Source organism: Neomonachus schauinslandi, chromosome X, assembly GCF_002201575.2.
Source record: "Neomonachus schauinslandi chromosome X, ASM220157v2, whole genome shotgun sequence".
In the NCBI taxonomy this organism is placed as follows: Eukaryota; Metazoa; Chordata; class Mammalia; order Carnivora; family Phocidae; genus Neomonachus; species Neomonachus schauinslandi.
The window spans coordinates 94,343,580-94,360,841 of record NC_058419.1 but is presented as its reverse complement, the minus strand read 5'-3'; the positions used below and the strand labels follow the sequence as shown (position 1 = coordinate 94,360,841).

At 39.0% G+C, this 17,262-nt stretch overlaps 1 protein-coding gene across 1 annotated transcript in view; it reads left to right on the top strand.

The window, feature by feature from the left end:
• Positions 1–263: 263 nt before the first annotated feature.
• The window catches only part of PRRG1 (proline rich and Gla domain 1), a gene marked incomplete at its 5' end in the record, with an annotated part of 67,373 nt that continues 50,374 nt past the window's right edge, over positions 264–17,262 (top strand). The window contains one exon of the mRNA XM_021681573.1: positions 264–428. Within this exon, the coding sequence (XP_021537248.1) occupies positions 264–428 (165 nt within the window). The remainder of the gene's footprint in view (positions 429–17,262) is intronic.

Here is a 17,262-nt window from a genome sequence, read left to right as displayed (position 1 = left end):
AATATGCTAAAGTCTGAATCTAACCGTGAATTTTGTCCCTGTCCCTGCCCAGGGCAACTGCTACTGAAAAGACATGCTCATATGAGGAGGAAGACAGCAGAGGTGGTGGTTTGGAGCTAAATGTTACTTTGTTGCTGACTCAGGGGAAGAGGTGTAGGATGTTGGCTGTGTTTTCTAAAGAGCACCTAGTAGTTTTCACCTTGTGTATTAAGTTTCTGCATGTTTTTCAAATTATAACTTTATGCTTATGATTTTATATCTTCTTAGTTTTCCTCACAGGAGAAAAAGCCAATTCAGTATTGAAACGCTATCCAAGAGCGAATGGACTTTTTGAAGAGATAAGACAGGGCAACATTGATCGTGAATGCAAAGAAGAAATCTGCACATTTGAAGAAGCAAGAGAAGCTTTTGAAAATACTGAGAAAACTGTAAGTATATTGGCAATTTTTAAGAAACGTTCACAGTTTTGCCTACCTTTTGGATGTATGTTTGCAATCTGCATTCCCAAATTGTGTGCATTGTTATCAGTTACAAATGGATCACAAATTACGTTCGTGAAGAACTCTGGAAGTGGCATCTAACTAAGAATACTCTGTGGATAGGAGAGCCAAGTTCACTTCCCCGTCTATGAGGGCCCTGTTTCCACGGGACTCTGCTGAGCCGAGACTGATAATCCTAGCAAGGGGGAAGCGCTTGTTTCACAGGAGGCTCTGATGGGGAAAGTTATAAATACCATCACCTTACTCTGCCTCATCAGTGAGAAAGTGTGGAGGAACCTAATAGATATTGACACTGTTTTAAAATCGTTTACTTCTTGTACAAAAGACATATCCATATTTGAACTCTCCTCCCCACTCTAAGAATACTCCTTACCTCTCTTTACTCTAGATGGCAAGCCATTCAAGGAGAGCAGGGTTGGGAAAGCAAAAGGCAGTGGTACAAATTCTGTGGAACTGCTCTGCAGTTGGAGATGACATTACCAGGGGTAGCCATTATAGAAAGTTCCATTTCTGTGCACCGACCATGGAAATAACACTAGGTGCTAAACAAGTGATGTCAGATGTGCTTGGAGGGATATCAGTTATGTCTCAGAAGTAGCAGATAGAGACGTTTTAAAGAAAGGGGTTTGTTTGTTTGTTTGCTTTTAAAGATTTATTCATTTATTAGAGAGAGAGACTGTGAGTGGGGCGAGGGGCAGAAGGAGAATCTCAAGCAGACTCCCCGCTGATCATGGAGCCCAACACAGGGTTTGATCCCACAACTCATGAGATCATGACCTGAGCCAAAATCACAAGTCTTACTTGCATGCTTTATAGCATGCACTTGTGATGCTTTATAGCATGCACTTGTGATCGCAAGAACTTTAGTGGAAAGATACTTTGAAATTATGTAAATCTTCTATTCTTCATCAAGCGCAAAATCACAAGTTAAGCACAAGATGCTTAACCCACTGAGCCACCCAGGCGCCCCCAGAGAAAGGGGTTCTGATCTTTTGTTAGATAGAAAAGGAGCCAGAAGTTAAGAGGAAGGAGCTCAAGGAGAGATGATGAGGGAAGCATCACAAATTCAGTGTATAAATTGATAAGCTGTGAGCATCAGTTTTTATATTTTAATTTTTTTTTATTGAAGTATTTTTATTGAAGTATAATTGACATACTGTATTAGTTTCAGGTATATAACATATCAGTTGGACAATTGCATACATTACTTAATGGTGTAGTCATCTTCTGTCACCAGTCAATGTTATTACAATATTATTGGCTGTATTCCCTCTGCTCTACTTTTCGTCAGTGTGATTTAGTTTATAACTGGAAGTCCGTACCTCTTAATCCCTTTTATCTATTTTGCCCATCCCCCATCTACCTCCCCTCTGGCAATCACCAGTTTGTTGTCTGTATTTAAGGATCTGTTTGTTTGTTTTTTAGATTCCACACAAAAGTGAAATCATATAGTATTTGTCTTTCTCACTTAGCATAATATCCTCTAGGCCTGTTCATGTTGTTGCAGATGACAAGATCTCATTCTGTTTTATGGCTGAGCAGTATTCTACTGTGTGTGTGTGTATGTGTGTGTGTGTGTGTGTGTGTGTGTCTGTACCATATCTTCTTTATCTGTTTATCCTTGGACACATAGGTTGCTTCTGTATCTTGGCTATTGTAAATAATGTTACAGTAAACATCTGCGTGCATGTATCTTTTTGAATTAGTGTTTTTGTGTTCTTTGGATAAATACCCAGTAGTGGAATTACTGGGTCATATGATATTTCTTGTTTAATTTTTTTTTAAAGATTTTATTTGAGAGAGAGAGAGTACAAGTGGGGGAAGGGGTGGAGACAGAGGGAGAGGGAGAAGCAGACTCCCCACTGAGCAGGGAGCACGAAGTGGGGCTCCATCCCAGGACCCTGAGATCACGACCTGAGCCAAAGGCAGATGCTTAATCAACTGAGCCTGGTTTTAATTTTTTGAGGAGCCTCTATTGTTTTCCACAGTGGTTGCACCAATTTACATTCCCACCAACAGTGCATGAGGCTTCCTTCTCTCCACATCTTTGTCAAAACATTATTTCTTATCTTTTTGATACTAGCCAATGTGACAGGTGTGAGGTGATAGCTCATTGTGGTTCAGATTTGCATTTCTCTCATGATGAGTCATGTTGGGGATCTTTTCATGTGTCTGTTGCCTATCTGTAGGTCTTTTTTGGCAAAATGCCTTTATTTCAGGTTCTCAGCCCACTTTTAAAATTTGATTGTGTTTGTTTAAAGTGGTTTTTATTTTTTTATTTGTTTTAAATCAAATTTATTTATTTAGAGACAGAGAGCACGAGTGGGGGGAGGGGCAGAGCAAGAAGGAGAGAATCTCAAGCAGACTCTGCACTGAGTGAGGAGCCTGACTCGGGGCACAATCTCACGACCTTGAGATCATGACCTGAGCCAAAATCAAGAGCCGGATGTTTAACCGACTGAGCCCCCCAGATGCCCCTAAAGTGTTTTTTAAATCTTAAATCCCACAGTTAAAAATGAAAAAAAAAAATCATCTACAGTCCCATCGTGCAATCACAAAGCACTGTTGGCCTTTTAGTTTCTTTCCAGCTATTTTGCTGTGCACCTGCTTAGTCCTTATTTTATTTTACACATTTATATTTTTCTTATGAAATTAATATATGGTCATTATAGAGAAATTTAAACTATAGTAAAACATGAAATGAATAAAACCATTTCAATTTTTAGCACCATCAGTTTTCAGATTTTGGTATATATTATTCTGGCCTATTTTTAATACATAGATAATTTTTAAATAACAGTAAGATGGTAATATAAATAGTGCTTTATAGCATGCAGCTTTTAATAAAAACAGGTTAAAACAAGCAAAGCTTAGTTTTTGCTATTACCTTTTTTCAAAAAATACAAATTTTAGATATTCTACCATCATTTTCATAAAGCTAATGACTTTTCATCCTGCTTTATCATTCTTCTTTAATGGAAAGGTAAGAACTTTAGTGGAAAGATACTTTGAAATTATGTAAATCTTCTATTCTTCATCAGACTATTACCCACTAGTTTTAACATCTTCTGTTTATGATTCTTGACTGAATCAGTTATAGTTGCTACATGATGATTTCTAACGCCATCATATGTACATTTGTTGTTTGGCATTCAGGAAAGTTCTAGGGCAGGAACTTTCCCATTTATCTATCTATCTATCTATCTATCTATCTATCTATCTATCTATCTATCTTTTAGTACAGACTCAAAGATTACTTTATATCAATGAACTGTAATCCCTTACCATCAATGTTTTGATCAAATTGTCCCAAATTTGGCTAACGGAAGTTTCTTTAACTTCAAACTGGCTTCTGTGTCTTTTTGACATTATCATTTTATTTATTTGTTTATTTGAGAGAGAGCACACATGCACGTGCACACAGGTGCGGGGAGAGGCAGAGGGAGAGGGAGTGAGAGAATCTTATGCAGGCTGCATGTCCAGCAAGAAGCCTGACTTGGGGCTTGATCTCACAACGCTAAGATTGTGACCTGAGCTGAAATCGAGTAGGACGCTTAAACCACTGAGCCACTCAGGCACCCCTGCTTATGGGTTTTTTTAAATGCAAATTTTTTTTTTAGGTGGGCTCCACACCCAGTGTGGGGTTTGAAATTTCGACCCTGGGATCAGGAGTCAGATGCTCTACCGACTGAGCCACCCAGGTGTCCCTGCAGTTGTTTTTTTAATTTTCATTGTAGCCATAAATTAAACATATTTTATTGAATGTGGATTTTTGATCATAGTAGAAAATCTTCTACACTGTATTAGAGAGCAATTCACATAGTTTCTTCTAATATACTTGAGCTTTTACATTTAGATCTCTGATTGACTCACTAGTTTATTCTTGAGTATGGTGTGAGTTATGGATATGATTTTTTTTCACATGGCTATAGAGTTGTCCAAAGACCATTTCTTATAAAATCCCTCTTTGCTTCAGTGATTTTAGTTACCCTTATGCATCTCGGTGCTTCTATATATCCATTCGTGCCCACAGAGATAGGATGCTGCATTTCAGCAGTCTTTGAAGCAAATAGAAGAAGAAACTCCTTCAGCAATTGCTTAAGCAGTTCTCTGCCCTCCCCAGCATCACCTTTTCTTCTCTGTAGATTCATTCTCATTAGTCTACACACCTTTGAAAAGAACTCTTTTCACCCCTCATCCCGCTCCAACAACTACCTCACGTCTTGAAACTCTGTTCTGTCTGTACTCAACTCCCCTGGTGAGGTTTCCTAGTGTCATGGTTTGAAATGCTAACGACTCCCAAATTTTTATCCTGGAGGGCCACCCTGCACTGCAGAGCTATGTGACTCACTGCTTATTCAGCATCTCCTCTTGGAATTGAATATGTTTTTTAAACTCAACATAAAAAATTCATGTCCCTTCCCCCCAAATCTGCTTCTACCACAGCCCTTCTGATCTGAGTGAGTGGTAACTCTATCCATCTCTTTGCTAAGCCCCCAAACCTTGTTGTTATCCCTGACTTTTCTCTTTGTTTCATATGCGCATCCCATCTGCCGATAGTGTTGGTTCTAACATGAAAATACGTTCAGAATCTAACCACCTTTCACGTCTCTCTACTTGTTAACACTTCACATCCAAGCCACCATCACTCTCTTATCTGTATGATTTCTTACCCCCTTCCCCATAGCTGATTCTCAAAACAGCAGGCCAGAGTGATCCTTTAAAGTGTCTTCTCTGTAATGTCTTCCTCACTTAACATCCGAGTGCTCGGAATCACCCACAAGGCACTATACTGGCAGTCCCAGGCCCTCTCCTCTCCACTCCTTCGCATCTCCTCTGCTGCTTTGCCTCTCGTTCACTTTGCTGTGGCTTTCTTGTGACTCCTTAGAAATACACAGTGCACGTCCTGCCGGTGTAGTCACAGTGCATGACTTCGGCTCTTGGCTTTTCCAGACAGATATGTCTGAGCTCCCTCACCACTCTGAGGTCAAGTTCACTTTCTCAGCAAGAACGAATCTTACCTTAACTTGTAACCTCTTGCCCCTTTTCTGAATTATTTTTCTTTCCGGCACTTCTCACCATCTGACATCTGTTAATTTTATTTATTGTTGCTCTCCCTCGAGAACTATTAGCTCTACGACAGCTGCATTGCTTGGTCATAGCTACGGTCCTTAGCATATAAAACAGTGCTGGCACATAATAGGAATTAATTAAATATTTGATGCATGAATGAAGAATGAACGACTGGATTGGCATATTATGAGGTACGTTTATTTCATAGGAAGTAGTGATTTAAAACTTATTCACAAATTAGATGATAGATGTGGACTTAATTTTAAAAACTTTTTTATTATTATACTGGTATTAGGTTCCTTTCCTTTATGGTTTAGAGCTTGTCATCTGCGTTAGTTTATGTCGTTAAAACCATACCATTCACAGTAAGGTGTGCCCAAAGTCTTTTGGTTTAATAAGTGTAATAGAAATAGCATTCTGATCCCTGATCTGTTTCAGAATAGTGTTTGTTATATGTTAAGAAGGATCTGCTCTGTGTTAAGAAGTACTGAACAACAGTTTCATCTTTGAAGTTCATGACTGATTAATTCTGGCAGTGAAGAAAATGATTGACTTTTGGGATTTGCTTTCTATACTTAGACTACTTATTAACTATCTTTTTGTTTACTAAAATTTATCGCTCAGGTTTATTCGTACATATTTTCATCATCCCCCAATCTGAACTGTGTTAATTTAGAGGTATGCTTTCAGTAGGATGGGTTGGGGTTTGTTTGTTTGTTTTTTGTAATTTTTTACCTAATTGGAACACAAGTCTAATTATAACATATAGTGGAAGAAAACGTAGTTCATGGTTCTCATTCTCATCATATAGAAATTTGGTCAGATTTAATCAGATTTATCTGCTAAGTACCTGCTATATAACAGAGATGGGACATAAAACAGTGAATAAGCTGACCCTCCATCATGGCATTTGAGATATGATAGAGACAACATACATACACACAGAATCTCACATACGCAGTAGTTTCCAGAATTCTGTGTCACAATCCTCTGCCTTGAGAATGACCAGTGGACCTGATTTGGTGTCTCAACTCTGCCACCTACTGACTATATTGCTTTGTGCAAACATTTTACCTTCCTAGGCATCAATTTCTGTATCTTTTAAAAAGTAGAAATTATACCTACAGCATTAGGTTTGAGGCTGTGCACTTAGCTTAGTGCTTGGCATAGAGGATGCTCTCAATAAATAAATTCTGTTCTAGTTTTTAGGTGCTCCATTACAGTCACTTTATTTAGGAATCATTATTTGATCTCTTCCGTTATTTTCTTTTTTCCTCTCTATTGGCGCATCAGGGTGCTTTGCATGTTAGAATTTTAAATTTTGAACTAACATAATAAAATATAAGTAATTTTTTAAAGCAGCTATTTCAGAACTTTTCTTCACGTATTCTAGTTTATTTGTGCTTGACTTTTCAAAATGGTTGTCCTCAAACTTTACTAGATTGCATAAGAATCAGGTTGGCTACTTGTCAGAACTGCATAGTTCCACTTAGCATCTAGATCTGGGTTTCTAATACTATTCGACAGTAAAAGGAACCATGACTATTTAGGGAAATGGCTGATTCTAGGGCTGGGGCAGAGAGAATACAAGATGAACTGGAGTATACTGCAGTACTAGAAAGTGAGGAAGTACTAAAAACAAAGAATGGGAGCATGTCACTGGGACACAGGAGCCAACCTGAAGGAGGTCTCAGTGGTCAAAGCTGGAACAATTTGAGTCACAGAATAAGTAATGTAGTATTGGATTATAACCCAAAGCATACAATAAATACACATGTGTCCACAATGATATGAATGAATGAATGAAAAATAAATAGCTGAGAAAAATATACAGTACACAAGAATTCCAAATTATATATGCAGATACTCCCCTTTCCAGGAGGCGGAACTTAATTCTCTGCCTTTCTGGTGTGTGGTTTGGACTTAATGATCTGCTCCCAAAGAATAGAGTATGGGTAGTGCTGGGAAATAACTTACCATGGTGAAACCTGGCGAACACTGCCTTGACCATGTGATCAAGGTTAGTATCATCAGTGATAAGTCATATATAGCATGTGATGAGAAGGGACTTCACTTCTGTGGAGTTTTCCCCCCAGTGCCTAACCCTGGTGGGATCATGAGAAAATTACCAAAGACATCCAAATTGAGAGACATTGTACGAAATACCTGACTCCTCAAAACAAGATCATAAAAAAGAAGACTGAGAAACTGTCACAGACCAGAGGAGACTAGACATGATGATTAAATGCAATATGGCTCAAAAGGTCATTAGTGGGAAAAATAGTGAAATCCAAATCTGTTGTTAATAGTAATGGACCAATTTGTTCACTATTTCTAACAAATGTACCATTCCATTTTAAGATGCTAATTTTAGTGGATACTGGCTGAGGAGTGTAGGAGAATGCTCTGTACTATCTTTGCGACTTTGCTATAAATATAAAGTTACTGCAAAATAAAAATGTTTAGTTTTAAAATTCACGGTTCAGGGTCCACCGCTCTCCATGGGACCAGGGAACATGCTTTAAGGAGCAGCCTTGGGGATTCTAATGTACGTGATCAGCAGGTAACATTTTATAAGATTGTAAAGCAAGTTGTTCAACTAAAACCATGTAGTTGGAATACGCAAAAAGCTTTGCAGTGTGTGGTGTTCTTAGGGGTGTGGATGACTGCGGTGTCCTGTCTGGGTGCATCATCCCAAGTCTTTATCCCATTCCCTGTGTCCTCCATGCTCCACTCTACACCCAAGCTGTGGTTGCATTTTAGAAACTGAGTCAGTAATATCCAAGGGTTTTAGATCTAGGTCCAATGATTGTGTTTTAGATAATACCTGTCATTCCAAAGTGTTGCTATTTAAATTGGTTTTATGTGAAAATTGTTGAAAGAGAAATTGAAGAAAGAACTATGCAGTGCCCTTTAGTGCTAGATGTTGTTAACAAAAGCAACACTGGAAATCTCTGAATTTAGAGCACCCGGCAAGATGTAGCATGTAGACACTTTTGTGTGGAGATAGCAATTACAAGAAGTGTTCAGTGTCTGAGGTATTTTAGACTTGGTTACTAGTTCCCCAGAGATTTCTCATCATACTTGCAGGCAGAAACTCATATTCTTTGGCATTGTTAAGGAAACTCCTATTTCACTTAGCTTCTGATGGCACTTGAGCCACTGATTCAGAACTTTGCCCTTTGAGGGATGAGGGACTTCAGGAAGGAAAGGAGGTAGGAGTTGAGTCTGGGCATAGACATGTAGGGGCAAACGTGGAGCATTGTTGCCACAATCTCCCAGCCGTACTCTGCATATTCATCCACATCTTCCCACGTGTTCCCTAGGCCCATCCCAAGCCCCTTCTGGGGGAGCCAAATATGAAGTTTCCCTTCAACCACATGAGAATTGTTTCCTGGGGCTCCTACAGGCATCCCCACTACTTCTTTTGGGATCTCTTGAGAATAAGATAGTAAGTTAGGCAGGGCCAAAGTATGTTATTTTGTGTGTATTTTGAAAATCCTCGTCTTGTTCCTGATCTTAGAGGAAAAGTCTCAGTTTTTCACCACTGAATATGATTTTAGCTGTGGGTCTGTCATACATGGCCTTTATTATGTTGAGCTGTGTTCCCTTTAAGCCCACTTTGTTTAGAGTTTTTATCGTGAACAGTGTTGAACTTTGTCAGATGCTTTTTCTGCATCTATTGAGATGTAAAGATTTTATTTATTTGAGAGAGAGAATGCGTGCATGTATGCGCATGAGTAGGGGGAGGGGCAGAGGGAGAGGAAGAAGCAGACTCCCCGCTGAGCAGGGAGCCTGATGCGAAGCTCAATCCCAGGACTCTGGGATCATGACCTGAGCTGAAGGCAGATGCTTAACCGACTGAGCCACCCAGGCGCCCTGAGATGATCATATAATCCTTATCCTTTGTTTTATTAATGTGGTGTATCATATCGGTTGATTTGCAAATACTGAACCATCCTTACATCTTTGGAGTAAATCCCACTTGGTCATGGTGAATGATCCTTTTAATGTCCTGTTGAATTTAGTTTGCTAATATTTTGTTGAGGATTTTTGTATCTATGTTCATCAGGGATATTGGCCTGTAGGTGTGGTGGTTTTTTTTTTTTTTTTTTTTTTTAGTGTCTTTGTCAGGATTATGATATCAGAGTAATGCTGGCCTCATGGAATGAATTTGGAAGTGTTACTTCCTCTTCAATTTTTGGAATAATGAGGAGAATAAGAATTGACTCTATTTTGAATGTTTGGTACAATTCACCTGTGAAGCCATCTGGCCCCGAACTTTTGTTGTTGGGAGTGTTTTGGCTACAAAATTCAGTTTCCTCACTAGTAATCAGTCTGTTCAGATTTTTTCTTTCTTCCTGATTCAGTTTTGGAAGATTGTATATTTCTAGATATTTATCCATTTTCTTTATGTTGTTCACTTTGTTGGCATAAATTTTTCATAGCAGTGTGTTATAATCATTGTATTTCTGTGCTGTCAGTTGTTACTTCTCTTTCATTTCTGATTTTATTTCTGTCCTTTTTTTTTCCTCGATGAATCTGGCTGAAAGTTTATCAGTTTTGTTTATTTTTTCAAAGAACCAGTGCTTGGTTTTGTTGATCTTCTTTTCTTTTTCTCTTTTTAGTCTCCGTGTCATGTGCTTCCACTCTGATCTTTATTATTTCCTTTATTCTACTAACTTTGGGCTTTGTTCTTTTTCTAGTTCCTTTAGGTGTAAGGTTAGATTGAGATTTTTCTTATTTCTTGAGGTAGGCCTCTATCGCTATAAACTTTCCTCTTAGAAATGCTTTCACTGTGTCCCAAATATTTTGGACTGTTGTGTGGGTTTGGGTTTTTTTTTTGAAGATTTTATTTACTTATTTATTTGAAAGAGAGGAGGGGCAGAGGGAGAGAAAGGATCTCAAGCAGACTCCACACTAAACGCAGAGCTCAATGCGGGACTCGATCTCATGACCCTGAGACCATGACCTGAGCTGAAATCAAGAGTCGCAGGCTTAACCAACTGAGCCACCCAGGTGCCCCGAGAGACTGTTGTGTTTTTATTTTCATTAGTCTCCATGTATTTTTTTATTTCCTTTTTGATTTCTTCATTGACCGATTGGTTGTTTAGTAGCATTTTGTTTAGCCTCCACATGTTTGTGTTTTTTTCCAGTTTTCTTCTTGCATATGCTTTCTAGTTTCATACGGTTATGGTCAAAAAAGATGTTTGATATGATTTCAGTCTTGTTAAATTTATTGAGACTTGTTCCGTGGCCTAACCTATGATCTGTCCTGGAGAATTTTCCATGTGAACTTGAAAAGAATGTATATTCTACTGTTTTTGGATGGAATGTTCTGTATGTATCTGTTAGGTCCATCTGGTCTAGTGTGTCATTCAGAGTCACTGTTTCCTTGTTACTTTTCTTTCTGGATGATCTCTGCATTGATGTAAGTGGGTTGTTAAAATCCCCTATGATTAATTACATTTCTAGTCAATTTCTCCCTTTTTGTCTGCTAATATTTGCTTTATGTATTTAGGTGCTCTCCTGTTGGATGCATACATATTTACAATTGTTATATCCTCCTGTTGGATTGATCCTCTTATCATTGTGTAATGCCCTTCTTTGTCTCTGGCTATAGTCTTTTTTGTCCAATATAAGTATTGCTGTTCTGGCTTCTTTTTTGCTTCCATTTGCATGGAGAATCTTTTTCCATCCCTTCACTTTCAGTCTGTATGTGTCTTTAGGTCTGAAGTGAGTCTCTTTTTTAGAGAGAGAGAGTTTGCAAGTAGGGAGGGGCAGAGGGAGAGAGAGAATCTTAAGCTGGCTCCATGCCCATCATGGAGCCTGAGGCAGGGCTTGATCTCACGACCCTGAGATCATGACCTGAACTGAAATCAAGAATGGGGTGCTTAACCGACTGAGCCACCCAGGTGCCCCTGAAGTGAGTCTCTTATAGGCAGTACATAGATGGGTCTTTTTCTTTTTTATCCATTTACCCTGTATCTTTTGATTGAAGCATTTAGACCATTTATACTTAATTATTGATAGATACGTACTTATTGCCATTTGATAATTTTTTTCTGGTTGTTTTAGTACTACTCTATTCATTTCTTATTCTCTTGCTGTCTTTCCTTGTAACTGATGACTTTATTTAGTGTTATGCTTGGATTGCTTTCTCTTTATTTTTAGTGTATCTATTATAGGTTTTTGGTTTGTGGTTACCATAAGGTTCATATATCCTAAGTATATAGCCATCTATATTATGTTGATGGTTGCTTAAATTGGAGCACATTCTAAGAGGAACTTTATTTTTACTTCCTCTTCCATGTTTTATGTATATGTTGTCATATTTTATCTTTATTTTGTGAATCCCCCAACTATTTTTTAGATATAATCGATTTTTACTATTTTTGTCTTTAACCTTCCTACTAGCTTTATAAGTGATTGATCTACTACCTTTACTGTATGTTTGCTTTTACTTGTGAAATTTTTTTCCTTTCATAATTTTCTTCTAATTATGGCCTTTTCTGCTTAAAGTCCCTTTAACCTTTCTTGTAAGGCCATTTTAGTGGTGATAAACTTTAACTCATTTGTCTGGGAAAGTCTTTATCTCCACAATTCTGAATGATAACCTTGCTGGGTGGAGTACTCTTGGTTGTGGTTTTTTTTTTGTTTCCTTTTAGCACTTTGAATATATCATGCCATTCCCTTCTGGCCTGTCAAGTGTCTGCTGAAAAATTAGCTGACAGCTTTATGGGGTTTCCCTATTACATAACTGGTTGCTTCTCTCTTGGTGCTTTTAAGATTCCCAACTTATCTTTAATCTTTGACATTTTAATTATTATATGTCTTGGTGTAGACCTCCTTGAGTTCATCTTGTTTGGTGCTCTCTTTTATTCCTGGACTTGGATGTCCATTGCCTTCCCCAGGTTAGGGAAGTTTTCAACTATTAATTACTTCTTCACAAAAGTTTCTGCCCCTTTCTCTCTTCTTCTGGGATCTCTCTCATGCGAATGTTACTATGCTTGATGTTGTCCTAAAGAGCCCTTTACCTATTCTCATTTTTTAGAATTATTTTTTTCTTTTGCTGTTCAGCAGGGTGCTTAACATTACACTGTCTTCCAGATTGCTGCTCTGTTATTCTCCATCTTCTAATCTGCTGTTGATTCCTTTTAGTGTATTTTACATTTCATTTACTGTATTCTTCAATGGATTGATACTTTTTTATATTTTCTATCTCTTTGTTGAAGTTCTCATTGAGTCATTCAGTATATCCATTCTTCTCTAGTCTAGTGAGCATCTTTATGACCATTACTTTGAACTTTTTATTGGGTAGTTTGCTTATCTGTTTCATTTCTTTCTTGTTCTAAAGTTTTGTCTCATTCTTTCATTTGGAACATATTTCTCTGTTTCCTCATTTTGTTTGACTTTCTGTGTTTGTGTCTATGAATTAGGCAGAATATCCACCTATAATGGCCTTGTGTAGGGACATCCCCTGTTTAGACTGCATGTACTTGGCAGCTTTGGCTGGTTGGCTGGAGTTTTAACAGGCATGGGCTGGAAGTCCCAGGGCACTCCGGGCTGGGGCCACTGTGCTTGGACAGCTGGAACTGAAGTGGGCACAAGCTGGGGAGCCTTGGGGCTCTCTGGATAGAGGGCAACCTGGCAATACAGCTGGAGCTATAACAGGTGTGGTCTGGGAGGTCCTGGGGCACTTTGCATAGGGGGTACCCTGGCGAGTCCCCCGGAGCTAAAGTGAGTGCAAGGCTGGGGTGTCCCGGGATGCTTGATACCTGTGTTGCCTTGGTGAGATGACTAGAGCTATTGTAGACATTGTCCAGCAGTGTCCAGGTACGTGTGATGCTGGGGCCACTTTAGCGGGAAGGCTGGGGTTGGTGTGGGCTAGGGGCTCAGGGCTCACTAAGGTAGCTCGCTGGCTAGGGCACCCAGACACTACTCCCATATGTGCAGTCAAGGTGGAGAGGGAATATAAATTGTGGTGCTCACCAGCCCCTTCAACCCAAACAGCCGGGAAGCTTCCTGCTGTTTGGCAGAGTTCTAGGACTGGTTCCTTTATATTCTAGTTGCTCGTTTAAACTATGCCTTCTTTTCTGTGCCCTCGGGCAGACAAATCTGTTTCTGATCCCTCAGTACTATCCCTCCCCACTGTAGTTCACAGTGTAGGAGGTGGCAGTTCTGGTCTTTTTCTTTCCTGCTGTTTTATATGCTGTCCCTCTATCCTTTGTTGTTCAGAAGCTGTTCAGTCAGTCCTCAGTTCTTTAGGAGCAATTGCTTTATATGTAGGTTTAGATTTGGTGTGTCCATGGAGGAGTGAGTTCAAGGTCTTCCTATGTCACCATCTTGGACCCTTTGAAAAACCTTATATGACCAATTAAAGTAAGTTTTTATTCATTAAATTGTTGATATTGTTTTTAAATTAGTGGTGTTTTATTCTCTGGCATTTGGGCCCTTTTTTAGATTATAAATCCTTTGAAGTCGCAGTTATCCTTTTCAGGTTACAGTAAGAACTTAATCTGGAGGGTTTCAGAATGTGTATTACCAAAATAGTGGATTTGTTTCAGTGTGGGTCTCTCCTGCCCATGCCAGCAGTCTGTTAACCTTGGCCTGAAGTTACCTCAACAGGTTTCCTCTCCCACTACCAGTTACTCTTTTTCAGCCCTGCCCTCATAGATTGGGTACTGGTGGGAGTAATGGGCCCAATTTTTTGTCACTTGTACAATCATTTGCATCATAGATTTAATGTAACTCTGCATATTATTGTAGGCAACAATGTCTAGTTAGTGATGCCCTATTTAACCTCCAAATATGCTATTCACCTAGGATTATACTAAAGACACATATAGAATTTCAGAACTCATCAGTGCTTCTTACTAGAATTAATTTGCCAGAAGATGTTCTTCTAATGGATATGGTGGAAATCCAAGGATTCCATGACAATATTTCACCAGAGTTTGGGGTCACATAAATGATGAGTCAGGTGTCTAAAAAGACCCTGCTTTGTGTAGCCACTCTAGTTTGACAGTCTAAACTCCTATTCCTTAGGGATAGGCAGATCTCCTACCCATTCTCTTCCAATTGAAACTTCAGTGTTGGATTTCCTTTATGCCCACTTTTTTCTCCTTTGCTCTTTCAGCTTCAGCTAGACCTTGACCTTAAGATCATGGAGTGAGGAAAGGAGCATTATCTGCTCTTTAACCCTTACCCTTCCCATCTCTCTCCTTAAGTATTTTCGGGGGAAAGGAAGGGGAAAGGGGACAGATGTCTCTAACTTAACTGGTATTGCTCTATCCCCTTTTTGGCTGTCACTAATTCTTTGGTGGGCCTAATTAAAATTGGGTAGGAGGTGAACAGTGTTCTTCAAGGGATCCCTAAAAGAAACCTCTGTACAACATAGTTCCAGGAATAGGAGTTATGACTCCTTGTTGGCCTCTTCCACCCCCTTTCCCAGCTGGCTTCTATCCTAGTATGTATGCCTCACATCCTTGTTGTTGGGGCCTTTAGCCCTCTGGGACAGAATAGCTGCAACATGGCTCCAATTTTCCACAGTATCCACCTAACTGGTGGGAAATTCTTACACCCTTATTTTAATCTTTGGGAAAGGTCTGTAGTATCACTGACCCTGTTTTCTACCTTACTTTCCTCAGATCCACCCTGCCCTTCATATGGGCACAGGGGGCAGGAGTGGGGTACATCAGCCATTCCACTGCTTAAGCAGATGTCCACTCAGGGAATGAAATGTCAGTGTTCTCTTCATACACATATCCTAACTCCTGGCTTTCTTAGAGCTCCCCTCAGTAGTTCAAAGTCTTAAGTTCTAAACAGTAACTGTGACTCTGAAATGTGACATGCTAACCTAGCATGTGCAGCAGTGATCCTAGTGGCCTTGTCGGCTACTGTGCTGCTGCTTTGGGATGGGTAATTGCTTGATAGGTGGTACTGTCCTTGTTAGAAATGGCTCACATTATGTAACAGTGAGCTGCAATCAGTCAGTGAAATTGATGAGAATAAAACTTTCACATTCAAATTGGGATTTGAGTAGAAACCTAGGTCAGCAACTTTGCTTGTTAAATCGTTATCTATTATTTCATTTGGAAGATGATGTCACATGCCCCCCATAGCATGCTAGGAGGAGGTTAGCCATGAATTCAAAGAACAGGGGTTTACCTGTTTCCCAAGGAATTATATTCCTTGGGCTAATACACTAAGCCTCTCCCTCCACAAAAGGAAAAGAAAAAAAGTCAGAAACCACCCATTCTAGGATGAGACTGAAATGTAAAATGACACAATATCCAAGACAAAATGCGTATTTTTTCTTTATTAATGTTTTCTGTCTGTACATAATACTGTAGACTATTAGGGCCACAAATAAATTACCAAGAAGTATAAACAATTATGAATATTTTAAAAGGTAGCTACTTTGATAAATGTATTCAGACAAGTTGATGAAAAAAATTACCATATTTCATTGATTGATCACTTACTTATTCACATTTTAACATCTCTGAAAAATTGAAGTGCAGCTTAAGATCAATGACATGTCATGGATTAGTTGAAAGCATTTTTTTTCTTTTTTAATACATAAAAAAATAGTGTGCTTTTCAATTCATGGTATATTTGATAAAATACAGCAATGAATCACCACTCATGCCCACTCAGAGATTCCCATCTGGGTGCAACCACCACTGTAAATCACTTTCTGTTATAGTAGGTAGCTGCTGATTCCTTTAATATTTGGAGTTGTCACTGTTCCCCCTCCCCCCACCCCCCGCGTTGGGGCATAGTCTCCCTAGGACAAGGCTGACAGTGGCTCTCATAGTTGGAATATCAGTAACTGTAGAAATAAGATTTCGTCGAGCTACTTCCAAAGTACAATAAAATCAGTGGCAAAGGGAATTGGAACTTTGCGATAGCCCTATATTGTTAGCCCTAGGTCTTGGGTACTATCAAGCTGAAACAGACAATTTATTCTCCCAATGCACATAAAACAACCAACTGAGCAAAGATGGCTGTGCCTTTTCTTCAAGTGTATGCTTTAAAGACTTGCATGAATGCCATAAATTGAAACAGCATTATTATTTGAAGGTTAAGGTATTGTCCCATTTCCAAAGCTAATATTTGATGCCAGTCACTGCTTGTCATGAATAGACTATAGGCTGATTTTTCCTTCCATTCCATGGCTGAAGAAAGATTCATGGAATAGGCTCCAGTAATATTTATAATTGATAGGGTCCATGAAAACCAAATAGGACAAGCTCTTCATTTTTCAAATAATAGCCCCAAAGAAGTCAATTTACTCCTTTTCCATAGAAATTGGTGCAGCCCAAAATAGGACCCAGTTCTCCTAATTCAGTGTCTTCTCCACCCCTCCTTCCCCTTTCCTTGCTTTGCATTGAACATAGTTCCCTCCTAATTTAATTGGTGATGGTTATGCCAGGAGTTTTACAATGAAACAACTTACCTCTAGGTTTCTTATGCTGGTTCTTATTAGGCCATTATTAGGCCATAAAGACACATCACAATATACTTATTCAAGTTCAGATATGATTGAAATGGAAAAATTGGTGGCTGGTACCTACTCTTAGCTGGCATTGTAATTTTACTGTCTTAAAATGCTTAAGAACAATACCATTTGGGACAGGCAAATCAGGTAATATTCTTTCCATCTCTGGACCAATATTGTGAA